The 21,190-nt window shown below is 36.9% G+C and overlaps 1 protein-coding gene across 2 annotated transcripts in view; it reads right to left on the minus strand.

The window, feature by feature from the left end:
* Window positions 1–21,190, minus strand: part of SESTD1 (SEC14 and spectrin domain containing 1) — a 62,703-nt gene that overhangs the window by 10,985 nt on the left and 30,528 nt on the right. The window contains exons 8-14 of one of the 2 annotated variants that reach the window (XM_059820097.1): window positions 14,896–15,009; window positions 12,592–12,689; window positions 12,139–12,194; window positions 9,428–9,630; window positions 5,554–5,676; window positions 700–894; window positions 19–133 (exon numbers count right to left, since the gene is read on the minus strand). In XM_059820097.1, the coding sequence (XP_059676080.1) occupies window positions 19–133; window positions 700–894; window positions 5,554–5,676; window positions 9,428–9,630; window positions 12,139–12,194; window positions 12,592–12,689; window positions 14,896–15,009 (904 nt within the window). Of the gene's footprint in view, window positions 1–18; window positions 134–699; window positions 895–5,553; window positions 5,677–9,418; window positions 9,631–12,138; window positions 12,195–12,591; window positions 12,690–14,895; window positions 15,010–21,190 lie in introns of both variants that reach the window. The other variant, XM_059820096.1, reaches the window with a different exon arrangement.

The raw sequence follows: 21,190 nt of genomic DNA on the forward strand, positions 1-21,190 counted from the left end.
CAGAAATATTTTGCTTACCAACACTTTTCAATTTCTCTTCCAGTAGTTTTAAAGTTTGTTGAATTGATGCTCCATCTGCTGGTGCTACATCTACACACAACATTCCTAGTAAGCCATCCAATTGCTGAGACAACTAAAATGAAAACCAACATAAATATTGATATTTAAAAAGAAGTTTCAGATGGTTGGGTCTGCAATCTTCTTCTAAATGTTTGGAAATCTGTCATTTTAGAAGTTTCTCTTTGCATCTATAGGAAATGAAAGTCAAGATAAAGACAAACAAACCATCTGCCTATAAAATTCCAAAAGCATACATCCCTAGACAGGGACAGAGGGGGAAGCCAAGATTTTTGAGACGTACACTAAATTGCAGATCAATTAATGCATATGCCTCTAATTTAACAAAAAAAAAAAAAGAGGGGGGGAGAAAAAGCAACTTTTTAACTAGTAACCATTTTGTTTCAAATACTATTGAAATGTGAGACATATTACAAAGCACCTCCCTCCTAGGAAAGGGGAAATATGTCTTCTCAGTGTCTCAATTGTAGTAAATGAAGACATACTGCATTTTCTAAGTGACATTCTATTCCCCGCCCCCCCCCCCCCCCCAAATTTTTTCCAATGTAGTCAACATTTATAATACTAAGGCAAAAATATATTGACAGGTGAGCCTGTGAAAAATTCAGATGAAAAGCTTACATCCTGGGCAACACTGTGGAATTCAAGTGCTGCTTGTAATAGATTCTGCCTGAATTCCAACTGACTGGCCTGCCGGTAACACACATCACTCAGCTGTTGCTGCAACGCTTTCAATTCCACAAGGTCCTCCTCATCCCCTGCATTTAGAAGAGCTGCTATCTGCTGATTAAGCTCAACATAAACAGCAAACCACTCCTACAAAGACAAGAAAATTAAGCATTAAAATAATACCAAACATAATTCTATTTCTCTTAAAAATGGCATACACCTAACTGCAGACTAATCAATAATGAGATTAAAAAGGAACTTATTACATCTTACACTAAAATTATGAAATCTCACACAGGAGAAAAAACATTTCTAATTTCAAATCAAGAAGTGCTTAGTACATTTTAATATATATACACTGTAGTATTAAAAAAATGGTGCAGAAAGATGGGAAGATTACAAAGCATGGCTACTAGCTCCCAGCACAAACTCTCACTCAAAATCTTTTACTGAACCAACAGAGGAATTCCACCATTTTTAAACAAATTTCTAATGCTTACACGTCTATAGTGCTCTACTGAAACAAAAGACCTTTTGCAAAATGTAAGGTACTACAGAAAGCTGTTCATAAGACTAGGTGTTACTTTCAGTGACATGATTGAAACCAGCAATAATTTTCTTAAAACATTTAGAAAAAATACTACTATTGACAAAGCAGAAGTAATTTGTATCTTCTGAATAAAACAGAGTATCCATGTACAGAAACTTCAGAATGATCCTTGTTTCTTATTTAAGGAAAGCTTTATACTACTCAGTTCAAAACATGTAGATTTGATTACTGAATACATACATAGAAGTTAGTTATGTTGTCATGGTGGTGTATTTGCAAAAGAAAATAGTTAAAATATTTAACAGTTCTGGGGGATTTAAAAATGACTTGATACATCAAGATCACATTCACATCTTGCATGATCAAGATGCCTGTAAAGCAAAATATGTTTGCTCAACAGCTTTTATTTTGGCCTACAGTAAAGTCACCTTCAAATGCCCTATCCATTTCTAATGCTATGGAATAGCACCATCTATTGGCCTAACATACCTGATTTAATTAGTATTCTTGTCACACTCCTATTGGGATGTTTGCAATTTTTTTTTAAATTATGCCTTCAGCTTTTGCATCATTTATTTACAAAGCATGCAAAAATATAGAGTATAAACATCCATATTCCAACATTTTTTTTCTTTTTACCCAAAGCCGCCTCTACCATCTGGTCACAGGAAGAAACAGAGCATAAAAAGATGCAAGGAGTGAGAAAAAAGTAATGAAAAAGTTAAATTAGCAATCAGCCAAAAGTTTAAGAGCAGAATAAGTCTCTCATCTACCCCAAAAGGGGCAACTAAGATGACATAATACAGAAACATCTTCCATTGTCACACACGTACTATAGATATATAGGTTCAATAAACTCAGTTTACACATCATAACATACCTTTAGACAGTGAACATAAAAATCAAGCTTATTGAGTGTGACAAATCAACTATAATATGAGAAGTCAAACCAAAAATCTAGATTAATAATTCTTAGTTTTTAGTTTTAGTATTGAAGTAATTAAAATAGATGCAGTAAGTCACAGAATCACTACGGTTGGAAAAGACCTGAAAGGTCATCAAGTCCAACCATCAACTAACACCACCATGCCCATTAAGCCATGTCCCACAATGCCTCGTCCCCACACTCCTTGAACACCTCCAGTGAGAGTGACTCCACCACCTCCCTGGGCAGCTTGTTCCAGTGTCTCACCACCCTCTCAGAAAAAAAATTTTTCCTAAATATCCAGCCTGAGCCTCCCCTGGTGCAACCTGAGGCCATTTCCTCTCATCCTGTTGCTAGTCACTTGGGAGAAGAGACCAACACCCACCTCTCTGCAACCCCCTTTCAGGTAATTGTAGAGAGCAGTAAGGTCTCCCCTCAGCCTCCTCTTCTCCAGACTAAACAACCCCAGTTCCCTCAGCCACTCCTCATAAGACTTGTCCTCCAGACCCCTCACCAGCTTTTTCGCCCTTCTCTGGACACGCTCCAGCACCTCAATGTCCTTCTTGTAGTGAGGGGCCCAAAACTGAACATGGTATTCAAGGCGTGGCCATACCAGCGCCAAGTACAGGGGCACAATCACCTCCCTACTGCTGCTGGCCATACTGTTTCTGATACAGGCCAGGATGCTGTTGGCCTTCTTGGCCACCTGGGCACACTGCTGGCTCATATTCAGACAGCTGTCAATCAACACCCCCAGGTCCTTTTCTGCAGGGCAGCTTTCCAGCCACTCGTCCCCAAGCCTGCAGAGTTGCATGGGGTTGTTGTGACTCAAGTGCAGGACCCAGCACTTGGCCTTGTTGAACCTCATACAGTTGGCCTTGGCCCATCGATCTAGCCTGTCCAGATCCCTCTGCAGAGCCTTCCTACCCTCAAGCAGATCAGCACTCCCGCCCAACTTGGTGTCATCTGCAAACTTGCTGAGGGAGCACTCAATCCCCTCATCCAGATCATTGATGAAGGTATTAAACAAGACCGGTCCCAAAACTGAGCCCTGGGGGACTCCACTTGTGACTGGCCACCAACTGGATTTCACTCCATTCACCATGACTCTCTGGGCTCGGCCGTCCATCCAGTTTTTTACCCAGCGAAGAGTGCACCTGTTTAAGCCACAATTCGCCAGCTTCTCCAGGAGAATACTGTGGGAGACAGTGTCAAAGGCTTTACTGAAGTCCAGGTAAACAATATCCACAGCCTTTCCCTCATCCACTAGGTGGGTCACCTGGTCATAGAAGAAGATCAGGTTGGTCATAGAAGGACCTGCCTTTCATGAACCCGTGCTGGCTGGGCCTCACCCCTTGGTTATCCTGCACGTGCCCTGTGAGTGCCCTCAAGATGAACCTGTCCATAATCTTCCCTGGCACCGAGGTCAGGCTGACAGGCCTGTAGTTCCCCGGATCCTCCTTCTGGCCCTTCTTATAGATGGGCGCCACATTGGCAAGCCTCCAGTTGTCTGGGACCTCCCCTGTTAACCAGGACTGTTGATAAATTATGGAGAGTGGCTTGGCAAGTGGCTCGCTCATAAATAAAACAGTCAGAAAAATGAAAACCCAAAAAATCAAATACCCCCTCCCCCAAAAAAAAAACACAAACAAGAAAAAAAACAAAACAAAAAAACACCCTAGGAAAATTATTTTTTCACTTCAGAAAATTGAGGTAAAAAAGCCTCTCCCTAAACCAAATCGAACATTTTTGCAAGTGTCTTCAAACAGAAGTAATATAATCAACAATAGGGGAAGGTGAAAGAAAGCAAGCATACAAGCTGTCAATTCAATTATTAGGAGAGAAAAAAATAGGAAAATAATGAAAAGAGGAAGAATACATTCAGATATTATAGATGTTTAAACATCAAAAAAGGGAAAAGCACATTTTTCCAGTGCTGTTGTCAAAAAATGGTTTTAATTTATAAACAGGCATCTAAATTTAAGGTAGGCCAGTGGTTTCCCAGTTACTTCTTTTAGTATGAAACTAAAAATACTTTTTCCAACTGTTGTTTCTACAAACTCCTGCCAGCACCTGAGAAGCAAGCAGCATTCTATCTTGTCAGTGCTTTAGTGATGAGCAAACTGCAGGACAGCCTGCAAACTTCAGAGGGATTTCAATGATTTCAGGGACTGTATTTAGCCCCAACTAAAGCTTAGTTCTCTGTTATAGATATCCAAGTGAGCACAAAGTATATTAAATCTTGTTTTCTCTTTTCAGTTTGAAGTGCTAATATGACTGAAAGATATTAAAATTATATTTGTCAATGAAGTAAGCAGGGGATTTTTTTCTCCTTTCTTTCCAATTAGGATTTTAACTGTAAGATGTTTTATACTTTAGAAGGTACTGGTTTTCAGAGTAGAACATTGCTTTAAGAGCTTAAAGCAACAAGAAGACAGAGGAGATGGGATTCACTTGACCAAACACAGACACTTACACAACACACACTTCTGCATCTGAGCAAGGAAACCATACTCAGAGTTGTAGTCAACAGAACCACTGTAGTCTAGGGGCACAGTGTTTCTCAAACTAAACTTTTGGGTTGGTTGGGTTTTTTTGCTAAATTAGGTCAGAAAAGCTATAACCCAGTGACTATTTTCTTTGCCATAACTGTAAAGGAGACTTAGGAAAAGCGGACAGAATTGCCCATGTCAAGAATTGTCAATGTCATCAAGAAAAGTCAGAAAAGAAGAAAAACACTGTGAGCAACACCCCCTTTGGAAACACTGAGTATTCATGTGCCACTTATAGTTAACCATCTGATGGAAAGACAAAATTCTAATGAACCTTAGGAAGTCTTCAAAAGTAGAAGCAAAGGCATCAAGTCAATACAGTTACAAAGCAGTCTCTTCAAGATTTCATTATGAACATAAACTATATCTTAAGTCTTGATTAATGAAAGTGTTAAGCCAGTTACAGCTACTGGTAAATGTAGTTTAATAAAGACAAAAATATTAACTTATTTACCTGAGAAGTACAGGACTTAGCCATTTTGGCAGGGAGGAAAGAGGAAATTTACTCCTCCTACTCAACATGAAAATGTAAGAACTACTGTAATGTAATAAAAACAAGAAAAATCGTAGATATAAAGCAGTAGTTTTCTACACTGGAAAACAAAATAATATGGTCATTATACGTACATGCTAAGTTCTTAAACTAGTCAGGTACTTTCCCCTGTAACCCATAAAATCATGCACTATGCAAAATTCCTGGATGCTCATAACCAAAACACATTGCTCATAACTGCATATACTTATTTTTCTACTTGAAAAGTGTATGGGAAGTGTCTCACACTGTGCTGACTCTCAATCTCTTCATGTTTCTGTTGCAAAGCTTGTGAAGCTCTGATTGAATCACCTATTCCCCACTGGGTTCTTAGCTGTTCTGATCCAGGTCCTTCAAGCCAATTGACTACCTGTCAATAAAATAAAGATGACAAAAATAAAGTAGCAAATAAATTACACAAAAACTCTTATAAAAACGATTATGTAACATAAGCAGAAATATTTCAAAGTAAATATAAATTTATCAAAAAAAAAATCTTTTTAGGATCTGTAGAGGTCTTGTTGGTGAATCCATCCACATCTTTAAAAGGTTTACGTAGAAACTACTTTTCATTTACCTTAGCCTGTCAGCTCCACGAAAGCAGGTGGCAGCTAGCAAAATATTTGTCACATACCTACTTGTCATTTCATATCTCTGTCAATAAAAGAGCTTAAACCACAATTTTCTTGATAATGGACCTCTCATGTTCAAACAAGAATTTTTGTTGCTTAAGTGAATTACAATGGACAGCTGTATTCAACCTCACACCTGAGAGTTTTCTTCTTATATTGTTGAATATATTAACACTCAAGCACAGGATACGTACTTATTCCAAAATTAAATTTACACAACAGTTTAGTATTTGATATATTTATGTCTTTTCAACTTGCTCTATTCAAATAACAGAAGCCTTTTACAGAGTCTTAATGGCCACATCTCATGGGATCTGCCTTTGCACAAATCTTTGCAGGGTCAAGGCAATACAGTTTTGGACCACAATATTGGATTTCTTTTATTATTATGAAGATGAAACTATTTCATTTGATGTTAATATTATTCAAAGCAAAGTATCTCAAATTTTAGTTTCCTTATACACATTTGAATTATCATATTATATCTATGGCAAAATTTTATGATAAATTTTTAAATATCTAGGAAACAGAGAGACAGCCGTGATGAAACTAGTGCAAAAGTCACTTACTACTGGAGTCCTGAAGTAAAGAAATGCAGCAATACTCTCACATTTGGAACCTTAATGAAAAAGCACAGGAAGCCAGCTTCCTCTCATTAAGTTAACTTTGTTTAAACAAAGTTGACAGAACAGCTTCACACAGTTTTTCAGGAAATATAACACAATACACAATGTAACACCATAACTGTGAAGACAAATGAAAAATGGGCTAATTGGACCATTTTTCTAGTGCTGCTAGGCTGCACTGCAACAGTAATCAGGAATGACCATCACCATTACAGAAGGTCACTCAATTCACCCCACCTTTTAGTCATCATGTCTATGTCTTCCCACCCCCTCTTTTCACTCCCCCCAGCTCCGCCCCCCATAAGAAGCACTGTTTCAGAGCATATATTCTTTGCTCCAAAAACATCTTGGGTCTTCCTTACTTTTATAATTTCTAGGGCAAATTAAGACTCTACAGTTCTAGGTTCTTTTTGTTTAAAGGGAAACTTCCTGTTGTGCTCAGCACTCCTGCACAGCTGTCTCTGGTTAAATACAAAATGGACCTAGAAGTGAAGGCACCCAGATATCCCCCTGTAACCTCAGTGTGGCCTGGAAAACTCACACATGGAAACAATCGTTTTCATGCAAGTCTGAAAAAGTGTGCAAGACTACTGCTTAGCAGTGCCCTCTCTGACCAAGACCACCTCCCTGACACAAGTTTCCAGCAACTATTGCATTGCCTCTGAGATTGCTTAGCTTAGCACATGGCCATTCTTGTGTGACAGATACTTGACCTGAGGAAAGAAGAGTCACTGGGGGACCTGGAGAAAGCAGCAATGTTATTCTCATTAAAATACATTTCTAAGTGGTTAATGACTAGACTACTGCAAGGCCTGGCATTAATTTTTGTGAACTGAGATCAGAAAAATAATAATTAACATCTCTGCCTAAGGAGGGACAATGCTAGGATTTATCATAACAGAGTTGCTCATCAGCAGACTGTTTAGTAGAACCACTCATCAGAAAACATCTGGAAGTCATCAGCATCTTTACACTGCAGAATGAAAGACAAAGGAAAGGGGAACAAAACAAAGGAATAGAAGGAAGAGTGGTGGTTAAAAAGAGAGGGTAAGATATTGAAGGCACAAGGGAAGAGCAGTGGTTATGGATAAGAGGGCTTAGACAGGAGTAAGAACTAAGCAGTTCAGAGTAAGCAGAAGCAGCAAATAGTGAAAATGAAACAGGAACACAAAAGCAAGTCAGGAGTGGTTAGCAATATAAGCAGCTTTACAAATAATGAAATAGGAATGTAATTGTAATGAAAGCTAACAGTAAATTAAAACACTAAAAAAAAAAAATCAGCAACACAAGGGGAAAAATTTCAATGTACATACTCATTCCAACTGCAAATACTGTAAGCATGTTATACTGCAACTTCTGTTTGATTTGGCAAAATAAATTCCGTGGCACTTTGCCTGTATCTGTTTCCTCCAGTCCATCATTATCTTCTTACTTTTCTCTGTTAGGCTAATTTTCACCCATAAACCAAAAGGAAACTAAATCAATTTCTAGATTTGGTAAGTTTTTCCCCATAAATTCACATGCCATTCAGAGAGCTTTTAAATGCACTTTATAAAACTTATTAGCTCAGTAAAACATGTTTTCCTGTGTACTGAGACTCAGTTCACTTACTATGCAGCATCCATAGTGTAGACAGAGCAAACAAAAAACTATTTCTAATATAAATATTGCAAAATGAGGGATGCCCCAGTAAACAAGTCTATTTAAATGCATTAACAGTGTTAGTTTGCCAAAGTATATTATAAATATAATTTCAATCAGCACATCTTGTTCAACCACTATAACTTTAACACAGAAAAAAAAAATCTCACCTGATTATACCCACAGCCGTGGTAATATGTTCTATACAGTATTCTTTTCATCTCTTATATTTTTATTATTTCCAGCTCAAAATATCAAAAGACGACGTTTGCCTTTTTTGTATTTTTATAATAATCTGAATTACTACATAAGGGAAAATTATTTCCTCAGTAGATTTATATTTTCACTGCTAGAAATAACAAGACTGATTAGCTTTTATCTTTACCCATACCTGGAACACTGTGAAGTGCAAGTACTTGATTTGCACTCTTCATGCATTAGAAATGTCAGTGTTGAAAGGTTAAAAGCAATATCCATTCTATTTTATGCATATTCAAACTACACAGAAGCTTAAACACATAAATCTAATTTCAAATTATAAACACAAGAGGAATAAATTAATTCCATTTCCTTGATATTCTCTACTGAGACTCTGATGAGAAAATGTTGAAAGTGCTAATTACATGCCTGTTTCCAAAGGACCAAACCAATTCATTATGACCTTTAACACACGATTGATTAGGAAGATATGTATTCATTCTGGTCAGGGTAGCCTTGAAATACAGAGAGTTTAAGCACTTTTACTGAGTTAAAACACCAAGCATTAGACAAATAAAGGAATAAATAATGGCTTATCTTCAGTAACAGGAACTTAAAACATGGGCAGGTGAAGGTTTCCAATTCTCAAGCAAAATTACAGTCAAATGTATCTCATTTGTGAATGTTCTTCTCTTTGCTAACAGGTCAGGCATTTGACCCTCTGACAACATAGAGGTACACTGCCACAGTATGCAACAAATGGACAACGTGAAGGTTCTTCATTGTGATGGCAAAAGAGCACGTTTCTAATCACCTCCACGTATCAGAACAACCTTCAGAAAGTCATTGTGTTAGCCACTATGCAAAGCATCAAGTGACACTAGCACTCTGCAGTTTGCAGAGTGAAAGGAAGCATAAAACTTTCACCTCTGATCTTAAGTTTTGCAGGAAATGCAGGCTGGGACTTGAGCTCAAACCTCTGCCTCACAGTATTCTAAAGGAACTCCAAGCTTACCTGCATTACCTTCTGCTGAATCTCCTCTAGTTGTGTGCGCTTGCTACGCTGTCTGCAAACTTCCTGGTAGCGGGTGTATTGCTCTCTGAGTGAGTCTAGTAGCTTCATGACCTGTGGCTGAGCAAGGAGTTCATCATCCATTGGAGACCAGGATACCCCTCCATCTGAACCATTGAATCGACGCTGTTGTAACTCAGATAGTAACTCATGACCTTTAAGAATACATAATGGTGTGGTTAATTTAGATTAAAAAAAGAGCACAAAAATTATTAGTAAGCATTCCTGCTTTTAGACCATCCCGTGGTACATCTTTGCAGCTAATGATCTTTCATGCATTGGGCACATTTAATGATACAATGAACTGGCCACAGTTTGTGGGGTTGTATCAGTCATAAAACAGGGTAGAAATCATGTGATATACTTTAGACATATAAAAGAGATACTGTGACTTTAACATTCATATTGGTAATAGTATTGATTAATATAAAGAAACAATTGCAAAGCACAATCTTGAGTCTGAAACAACTGTAAGTATTCTGGTTTACTTCAAAATACTGTGTAGCATCCAAAGTATTTCTCTCAAACAATTCATATTCTTAGATTAAATGAATGATCTAGAAGCACTAACAATCTGAGCTTATAATTTCTCTGTTACCTTCCAGGATTTTTATAACACTTACAAAACTTTCATAGAAAGTGTAGAGCTGAATACTAAGTATTTTCATCAATAATTTTTTTCTCACTTTTCTCACCTTTTCCTTTGTGCTCTTAAGCACCATACCAGGGTACAGACTCTCCAGAGTGTAACGACTTTCATATATACAAAAATAGCATGTCTTGACTATTTAATCCTCAGTTTAAACTGTTCAAAGAATGTTATTGTTAAGTTCTGGTGAAGTTTTCAGGACCTAAACACCATACTACTGATAAACCCAGATCATCAATTTGTTCCCCAAAAGCTCAATGAACAAATTAGCAAATAAAACAGTGATTGGGCACTAAAGAGATGTTGGTGTAAAAGTGAAAATCTGCCAATTCCACATCATCAGTTCTGCAGGTCTTAAAATGGTAACTATCTAGTTCACTAAAAGAAAAAAAAAATGATCACCTCAAGGAAAATGCAGAAAAATAGACTCTAGACAATCAAAATGCCAAGGGCTTTGGAGAGTACAGCAAGCAACTTTAAATTACTCAGCATATATTATTGTGAAATGAACTATCTTAAGAATTCGAATACATTTTGCCATACTATGGAATTAAACATCTTGGATTTCGTCTTTTGTAATACTACAAGTCAGGCACAGATAGCTGCTGGGCAGACAAACTTAAAGGCTTTTACAAGTCATAGTTCTACTGGGATAATTTTGAAATTTTATTGTGTTGTTTCAGCAGTAAAGAATTGACATTTTCAAGGTAAAAACTTTTTTTTTAAACTAGATTCTTATCAAATTCTAAGAACTATACTTTATATGTGGATTTGGAACTTGTGAAAGCAACAGTACTTGTAACTATGGAAGACAGAAACCTGTTATCTAAAGCCTTAGTTTGTTCATATTTAGCCTTAAGAGATAGGAAAGTTTAATTGGGGAGCGTTTAATTGTTTATTCTCAAACTTCTGATACAGTGACTCTAACAAAGAGAAAGGTTGACTCATAGGAACTCCCATGATTTAATGAAAGTTATTAAACTTCATAGCTAAAAAAATTCATTATGCCGTAATTTAGAAAACAGAGAATGCACATAAATTAACATTCTTGGGAGCCATCTACTTACACAAAATTGAAGTGTTGTTTTGTCCAAAAAAATCTTACCATCAGAGGAGGATACACAATTAGACTAAAATCTAATAATGACAGTGTCTACAGACACTTCATATTTTAAAAACTTTAAAGACCACAGCAAGGAACAGTTGTTTCACCTTTTAAGTCAAACAATATCATCCCACATCTTAATAAGCTAAAGTTTTCCCACAGAGGGCAGGTAAAGCCAGCAGTTCTTTATAGCAAACATTACATGTGATCCACGCATTAGTTTGCAGGAGGCTATAAGAAGGATTCTGAGCACTCAGACTCTGATCACCATCTTAACACTATGCATTACTTCCTATTCTACAAAGGCACAAACCTTTAAGCAAGTTTCCAGCCCAAATCAACAGTGCTATTATACTTTATTGCCAATAGGAAATTCACCCTAAAATAACCTACTTCAATCAAAGTTCCCCAAAATGTTTAATACTCACGGGAGAGTCTAAGCAGCAAAGGGTCAGAAGACTGTATGCTTCCTTTTTACAGATGGTCAGCTCAGAACTAGGCTGATGCAAATGATCAGAATTGCATAGGAAAATGCTATCTGTATTGTACTCATTTGGTGGTTACTGAGACAAATTAATTCCATAAGGCCAAGATATTGACATCATCTAGAAACAGTGTATTCTCAAAATTAAATGTGTATTCTCAAAATTAAATGTAATAATTACGGTAATACTGTAAAGATGTTATCAGGATTATTAAAAACTATTTTTAAAAAGACACGTTTGGAGTTCTTCCATTTATTTGTTAACATCACTTTTTTTTTAACCCAGAGATGACATTAATTGATAAGCTTGTAACATTGTGATGATGGCTAAGGTAACTATTGTGCCTTCTGTGCTTTCACTTGGTCAATAAATTAACATTATTCCTTTTTAAGCCCCAACATTATCATTTTTCGACTTACTATACCTGTCTGCAATACCGTCTCAGGATCAACGGATGGAAGGAAGTTCAAATCTATTGATCTTGAATAAAGTAACAAACACATTGTTAATAATAAACTTAAAAATAAAGTAACAAGCACATTATGAATAATTTGTATTACAGTAGCACTAAAAACTTCAACTAAGGCCAGAGCTACCTGATGCTGTTAAGAGACTGTATGTTTCTTTCCTCACTCAGTAAAGTCCTCAATTTTTCAACTCATTGTATCAAAACAGAAGTGCAGCTGCATTAAATCAATAGCTAAATGAGCATCCATCAACACACACACTAATGAATTTTGTAGCCTACGTTATGAACTTTCAGAATTTATTTACACACTTCAAAATATGTAAGGCACATTATATTTTCAATATTGTTTGGATTTCCAATGAAATTTTATAATCCAAAAGCATTTATTTCAAAAAGCAAACCACACACCTCTCTTTTTCTTGTTGAGTTCCTTTATCACTTCCATTGTTAATTAGAGCAAGCTCATCCAGTAAGGATGTTGATTCTTTCGTGAATTTTTCAAATACCTAAATAAGAGGCAGGTTTTAATTTAAGAAATGAAAATTATATAAGTGACAGTATAGAAGGCATCAGTGCAAATTTATCCACTAGTTCTGTTAGTATACTTTCAATCTTTACACAGTGTAATTATTTTCCAACATTCAGATGGTAAGGTAAAAAGAGTAGAATATAAAGTTATGTTCAGGGAACACTTAAGAGCACTAAGATTCCTTAGGGAGATAGTAAACGTTATACTGAATGTAACAAAGATGGACTGAATTCTGAAATACTGAAAAATTCTGAAATTTCTGCAAAACCTGTAAGTTCTAATGGACATATTTATTCTACATCTTCATTTAAGCCTTTAAGTAAATCTTAAGAATAATGCTAAAGAATGAAGGCTTGTTACACAAGCATCTGACAGCTCACTTAAATGGATTAAAATAATCAACTTTGTGATGATTCCAGCTTTTAATCCCTACTAATATGGACTATATGGTAATGAATAACTGAGATGCATTATATATAAAGAAATGCCCTCATCAGTTTCTTTGAATATAGGGGCTTCTGATCTCAGATAACAAGGCCTGTAGAGTCAGACACTGGGCACTTTTCAGATGATTTTTCTGTACCTGACTTCTGAGGGTTGTTTTTTTTGTTTATTGGTTTTGTTTTTAACAGAACTGAACATGATTAGGTGCCATAAGTGACATGCGCAGTAACTTTCAGGTCTTTTTGGTGTTAGCAAATTATTAATCAATAGCCTGCAGATGAACCTTCCTTAACTTACCTAGGACTACGTAAATTTCAGAGAAAACCAAAAAGGACATGAGGTGGACAGCTCTTATAAGAGAGTGGTTTATAAAATACAAGCTAAATTCAGTTGTTACAAGTGGGAAAAAAAAAAAAATCAATAGAATTAAAATGTATAAGCAGTTGTAAACTATTTTTCGACCAGTACCTTAAACAACCTCTCTGCCCTCCTATCTAGTTTCAGAATTCAGGAGTTGCAATGGATGAAGTTCTTCATTAATATACAAAACAAGTGAAACAAGGCAAGAGAGGAGAGACAGGAGAAAAATTTTCAGTTGTAGTCTGAACCAAATATAAAGCAAGAGTCTCAGCTAGAGTGGAAGTACTGTCCTTATGAATTTTATGAATGCAGGAATAAGTGATTAAAAGTCAGATTTGTATATATACCAGACAAAAGTGAAGGGCAATGAAAATACTAGATTTCCCTTCCCCCCACCCAAGGCCAGGCGCTCTCAGTTTCAGGCAGAGAAGAAACAGGCTGCTTTGCCCTAATCCACGCACACAAAGGCCATGCAAAGACCAGTAGAAAAAAAAAATCTGCACAGCAGATGCTCTTTCTGCCCTTGGGTCTGAACACACAATCTGCCAAGATTCAGCAAAACAGAAACATGGTACACATGGTGTAAGCCCTCAGATTTCTTGAGGGGGGGAGTACTGCTGTGAGATTGGCTGCAGGATATGTTTGAAGGCATTGGGCAGCTGTGGTTGGGACACACTGTGGAGTATTCCTTGTCCAGGATCCCACCTGGAGATCCTAGATGGAGATGCACATTTTAAGAATAGATTGCACGGGAAAGGAGCACACTGTTTCATTAAAGATTAAGTATTGTTTTGAAAATTCAATTTAAGTAACTGAAAAACAACTGTCAATGAAGAACAGATTAAAAGCATTGTGGAGTGCTATGCATACCAACAGTTGCTAAAAAATTTATGTCTATTAATGATTAAGAGTGTATTTGCTCCTAGGTGTTTACTGCATCTCTATATCTACTGGGGAAACTGCACTGAGAGAGGTTTTAATGTAGGACAGGTTAAAACCTGGCTCTCAGTCCACAGAAACCAAGGCTTAAGAGAAAACCTCAGAAGATCTGCAGAGTCCAAATATTTCCTCCTTCTTTTGGATTTCTCTTACCAGGAGCCAAACAATTTCCCTTTGTAGTGACTATACCATACACTCAGGCTCTTCTAGAGTGAGGATCTACAAGTGAGCTTCGTTAAGGAACTTGTTGGTTCAACTAATTGAATACATTAGCTTTATCATCCCTTGAGCAAATCCAGTGTTATTTATCATCATAAGACTATTCATGCATTTGAACTGCACTACTACACATGACAATTTCTACACACTTTGCAGTTCCTACAGAAGTAAAGATTCATGGATCAAGAATGAGACATTTGAAAAAAAAACAGAAAACTAACCAGCCTCTTATTCAACCAATCCATGTGATCATAGGTGAGAGTCCCTCCAAAATCTTCTGTTAGTTGGCACGGTTCTATATATCGAGTCAGCTTGTTAGCAGATACTAAAATAACCTGCAACAACAAAAGAAATTTTAGGTACACTTGTAAGTAATGCTTATACTTTTCCTTAAGTACCTGAGAAGTTGTGTTAAGTGTGTCCAGAGGTACTGAACAGATCTTTCTGCGATTCAAAGAAAGTGACCCTTGTACTGCTAAATGTTTAAATGAAGTATGGCTGGTTGCAATTAATTTGGGCCTAAAACAGACAGGTAATTTTGATATGCAGTGTGTATCTCACGCATAATCCTGTAACAGCATCACCTGTACTGCCTTGTCTATTTACAATAGAAAAAGAAATATGTTTCTTAGATATCTGTTTTCTTGGTGGTAAATGATGCTTCTTGATTAAGTCATACACCACACTATCTATTTTTAGTGACTATATTAGCAGGATATCCTACTGCAAAGCACTTAGTATTTTTATCACTCTCTTGCAATACTTCCGGTCCCAGAGGTGAGTTTGTGCCATAAAAGTTAAGTGCCGGCATTTACTATGCAAATATGCTCAGCAAGAGTTGGATCAACCATACTCTTTCCATGAGTAGTCAAATTCAAGTCTCAGTATGCTTAAAAGCCCAAGTCATTCACCCAGGAGACAAATCTAGTTCATCAACTACTTCAGGAAATAAAGGGAAACACAGGTCCACTGCTAGTCAGAAGACTAAATTCTTCCCTTCATTTCTGCATTCTAGAGGCTCCTGGCTGAGCCTTATTCATATAAACCTAAACCAAAAGTTGGCAGCACAGGCTGCTTTGATGCATGATATGCTAAGCCTGGAAACTTTTTTCCACTCCTGCAGAAAAAAAGCTATGAAAGCAGACATACTGGCAATATATAGCCAAAAAAACCCAACACACACCCTGGAGACAATTTTGAGAACCCATCAGATCATGCACATATTCTTGCAGGGGACAAGAATATGTGGAAAGAGCCTACTGGAAAAAGGCTTCTACTTCTAGTCCAGCTCCATGTTCCTGCAGACACTGGAAGACAGAGAACCCATCCTAAACTTACATGTTTTCTCCCTAAGATTACCTCAAGGGTTTTGTCTTCCACTACGTCAGGATAGTTTCATCAAATCATTGATGAAAATATTATGTTTCTGAGATGTGTTTTGAGATCAAAAGCCATTCAAATCAACAACCTCTGGTCATCTTTAAAAACTGAAAGTAGAGGTTAGGCAGTCTCCATCCCTGGAAGATTTTCAAGGCCCAAATGGATAAAGCCCTGAGTAACCTGGTCTAATCTCATAGATGATCCTGCTTTGAGCAAGAAGTTGGACTAGAGACCTCCTGAGGACCCTTCCAAATGGAATTACTCTGATTTTTCAATTCTTACAACTAAAGAATCCAGAGTAGTTCCAAACAAATGGTCTAATATTTAATATACAGGAACACCTTCCAGCAACATTCAGCAAATATAGTCTATTCTCCTGTATTCTTACTAGTATGTAGCTGCTGTAAATGGAATTAGCTTGTAGTTTCTTTAAGTAATGCCAGTAACCAGCCCAAACCCCAGATGACTCCAGGTCCAAGAAAAATAAAGCCTTTGTTCTTCCTTCTTCAGGTACACATTTATATTTTAGGTCATTTTTTTCCTCCTGCAAAGCAAAACCTGCCTCTAACAAATATATTAGCTATATGAAAAAATAATCCTCTGACAAAAAAGTCGATTAAAATAAATTTCTTCTGCACCTTATTAGAAAAATTTTGAAAAAGAAAAAACCTTCCACCTCAATAGTAAGCCTTGTTGTAACTTAAGACATTGCTCCAAAACCCATTCATTCTCTAGCTTTCTTTTTGTTAAAAAACTGTTTCTTTCTTAAACTGTTTATTGACTGTTCACTGGGATAACTGCAGAAATCCTGTCAGAAGACTTCAAGAAGTAAACAAACATTTGAATTTTTGACAAGGTGGTGGCAGAAGGGAGGTTCCTGAACAGAGTTTAGCTCTTGTTCTAGACCTAGACTAGTGGCAGTGCTAATGTAACACCCTCCATATGCTTTAAACTAGTAACTTTGATATTTCTAGGTGTGGAATTATTGCTGGAGGTGACTTAGAAATTAAATCTATATTCACATTTTTAGGAAGGGTACAGCATTGAAGAAACTTTCAGGGTGGAGTGTGATGGTCATGCAAGAGTTCCATCCCATAAAAGTTCCCTAGGCAACCTTAGGTGTTGGCAATGCCAGGGGAGCTTGGTCTGCTGACTCTAAGAGAAACTATATGGAGGGCGGAGCAGAATGCAGACACCACGGCCAGGCTCTGTGATGAGATGAGAATTGGAAGGCACTATGGAACAATGAGATGGAGGCTCACCCTGATAACTAGGATACGTACCTGGTCAAAGACAATGCTATTGTACAAAGATACTATAACCCATTTAGTGTGTGTAATGCTATGTAGTGGAGTACCTGGGAATGGGCCCACAATCTGTCACCTTTTGACAAAATACTCATTATAATCTCATTATAATACTAAAAAAACACACCTCCATCCCAAAGCTATCCACCTCCAAGGTGTGACCACCCCTCATTGAGCTTGCGCTCTGAATTTTTCTTCGTCTATAACTTTAAAGGCAAAGTGAGAAACTTTTACACCAATTACAACAAAGAAATATATGACTAGAGTCACTCAAGCTCCACCTGTAAAGTAAAAATAGTATAAAAATGCTTAAGAGAGGAGGGATGTTAGGGAAGATACCATCACAGACCTGCTCTGACATCTGGGATCAGTTGACAGGCTGAACCTCTCTTCCCCCCCAATAGGGACACCTTTGGGTGAGATTTGGACACTTGGCTATACCAAGTGTCCCCCCGTGAGATTTAGCAACCTCTACAGGGTTGTTTTGTGATTTAATGCACTTGTATCCAGCTATATTTCTCATATTAACACTTGGCTATACCAAGGATTTCCCCAGGAGATTTAGGAACCTCTATAGAGTTGTTTTGTGATCTAGCACACTTGCAGCCAGGCTATATTATTCATATTCTTGCTATTTGTACCATCTTTGTGGGCAGTAGTTTTATCACCGGCAATCCAAAAGAACTTGTGCATCTGTTGCTTTAATAAACTACACTATTCATTAATCTAGCTATAAGATGTTCTCATTGAACGTGACTAAATTCCTTAAGAGGGGCCATGATAGTTCATGCAACACGGCTGGACTGAAAGCATATGGAGTTACAAGTGCATCTGTAATCATCAGGATTCTATATATATATATATGTGTATATATATTGAACACAATCGGACTTCTAATACAGGAAATTGGGCATCACTCAGAATCTAAGCCTAGCCGCCCCCAGCCCCTCTGATATCTGAGGACAAGCTGGAATGCAAGGGGGTTTATTTTCTGCCAAATTGCTCAGTCCTTTAACGCGACACTAGGTGTCGAAAGTGCAATTGGCTTCTCTGAAGCTTCTGAAATACTGTTTTAATCAGCTACTACAGATGAACAGTCTGTAAGAACATACACTGAGAGCCAAAAAAAAAAAAATGTTGAAAAACAGTAGGTGTGATGTTGCACAGGGAGAATATAAGACACTTCTCTTTTAAAGATATGAACTCTACACTAAGTTCAGCACCTATAGCATGCAAACTTTTGCTGTCAGAGATTCCTAAAACTCTTCAAAATCCAATCACAGTAATTGTCTTCAATCTTTTGTGAAAATAAATGTCAAATTACCACATCCTGAAAAAAGTTTTCCTTTACGAATTAGCATTCCACATTTGCATTTGAATTTCACACTTCAACATATTGTGCTTCACAAAGCTTTTAGTCACATGGGCTCTTCAAAATCCTCAATAGTTTAATACTTTTTTAATGGCATACTTAAAATTATTTGTCATCCTTCAGTCAAAAATTATAATTACCAAACTGCACTAGACCACTAACCACAGAGAACATCTTTAGTTTCTCCTCCCTCTGTGAAGAGAATGATGATGGCTTTCTATTGCTTGACCAGCTCTCAATACTCCTGGATAAGATACAGGTACAAATGAAGACCATTTACAGTTATAAAAACAGAAATATCCCACTGTTCGCCTGCAACTGGATTGATTTTTTTCTTTTTTTCAAAGTCATCTTATTACATTGATTCCAGGAAAAAAGTTTTCTTAATACAAAGTAAAAGCCTTTAACATCCAACTGTAGTTTGATGTCCAAAGTGAACAGCTTAAATTCCCTAAGGGAGAAATTAATGGATCCGGACAGATGGTAAGACAGAAAAAAAAGTATAAATAATTGAATCCTTAAATCTTTGCTTCCCTTCCCACTTGATCCACCCACTTCTGACAACAGTGACAGCTAATAAGGTGACAGTGGTAGTAGGTTTCAAATATGTCCTGTTTGCTACCGACCAGAGTCCCTATCGCCATCATCTGTACTCAGTTCTTTTTAAAACCTCAAGAGTGGTAGCAGCTCTCACCATTGCTGTACTCTAACCAGCAGACTTGCTTTGTACAACATTGGCCTGCTAAAACATTGCGAAAGCCTTTGCAGAAATAACTCAGAACGGTACTTTGGGAGAAGTAAAAGTGCTGAATTTTTGAATAAAAGTCAAACCAACCTTTTTAAAAACTGCCAAACAAAACAAAAAAACCCCATGTACTGTAGTCTTGTGCTTCAACTGAAAAATTCCCTTATTTCTCAGGGGTGAGACTATAGTTATTTTTTCTAGTAACATGATTTTGACCCATGCAACAGTGTCACTAACACTGATCTGTCATAATAAAAGGGCTTTGAATACCGTTTGTACAAAGCTGACCCCTCTCTCTACATCACTTGCTGGTTTTTGCGATTATATTCATTGATCATCTGCAACGAGATGAGGCAGATGTCAAGATCAGAGGGGAAGTCTGGATATTCAATAGGACATGTAAAAGTGCGCCCAAAATGTTAAAAACATCCATCTGACCTTCTTTCTTGAGGAAAGAAATGAAAAAGCTCTTTAATACAAATGTCACAGCGTCAAACCCAGGAGCTACTGGAAGACAGCATAGTGTAAAATTTCAGTAACAAGGCATTTTTTTAAGCGTGTAATATCACAGCAGCCACACTACTGAATCTAAGAAGGAGCAGTTACTTTCCAAAATAACACATGTCCCTTAAGAATACAAAATTTAAACAAGTGAAATCTAAGCATATGATCTTCTGAGATATTATACACGGTATTAGCTATTTGATGTTATGTAAAAGTGATAGAAATGCAACTAATGGCAAGAATATTTATGCATACAATATATTATATGTTTAAATTATCTGTTCAGAGTTGTTACTTTGTGATGTAACTGACTACAAATGTAGCTACTCTAAGAGAATATTAAATTATTTACTCAATGTGAATAGACCATCACTGCCTTGTTTACTAATTTTAAAAAACTACCATCAAAATATTTAATACTTTTTTCATTTATTTACTGGAACATAAGAATCTGTTATTCTTAAAATACTTCTTTTTTAAAAGAACATTAACGCATGCTAGAAGCTGATCATACTCATCTGGTCACTGGTTGGTAATTTTGAAGAAATTTCATTCAAACATGCATAAGTAGAGGGCTTTTTGTTAATTTCCCAAAAATTCTGCCAAGAAATACTGGGAAGCCAAGATAGCTCTTCCCCTCTCACAGCTTGGCTGATAGGTATAAAATGCTGAATTTTGATTAAGTACTTTGGGCTCAATATTAAAGCTGTTTTCTCAGTGGATTGATGCTTGATGATTTGTTACACTAGCAGCTTACATATCCAAACAACTTGGAAAAATACAGGGAAAGCTTCAATGAACAAGGCAGAGATTTTGCGAGAATAACTTTGCACTCCAGCCTGTGCAGAAATCCAAACCGAAGAATACCTGTGTTCATTTTTCACACTACACTGAAAGCAGCTTTTGTATAAAAAACCAGCAACTTTTTTTTTTAATTAAGTGTGAATCCTAATTGTTTTCTAAAGCACCATCAGGTTCATCTTTGGCATTTGTGTTTTTTGAAAGTTAGCTGTGCTTATTCTCCAGCAAACTCAGCTACTAGAAAGACTTAAATATGGCCTCAACTATTTTCCCAGTGATTTTTCAAGAATAACTATGGCACTTTTAACAGACAAAACATACCTGCCCGTGTATCTTGTCTGACAGTGATTCACTGCCATGGAATTGTAAAGCGAAGTCTTCGTCTTCTCGAGGAGAAGAATCCTATC

This window comes from Gavia stellata, chromosome 8 (genome assembly GCF_030936135.1).
Source record: "Gavia stellata isolate bGavSte3 chromosome 8, bGavSte3.hap2, whole genome shotgun sequence".
Classification (NCBI taxonomy): domain Eukaryota; kingdom Metazoa; phylum Chordata; class Aves; order Gaviiformes; family Gaviidae; genus Gavia; species Gavia stellata.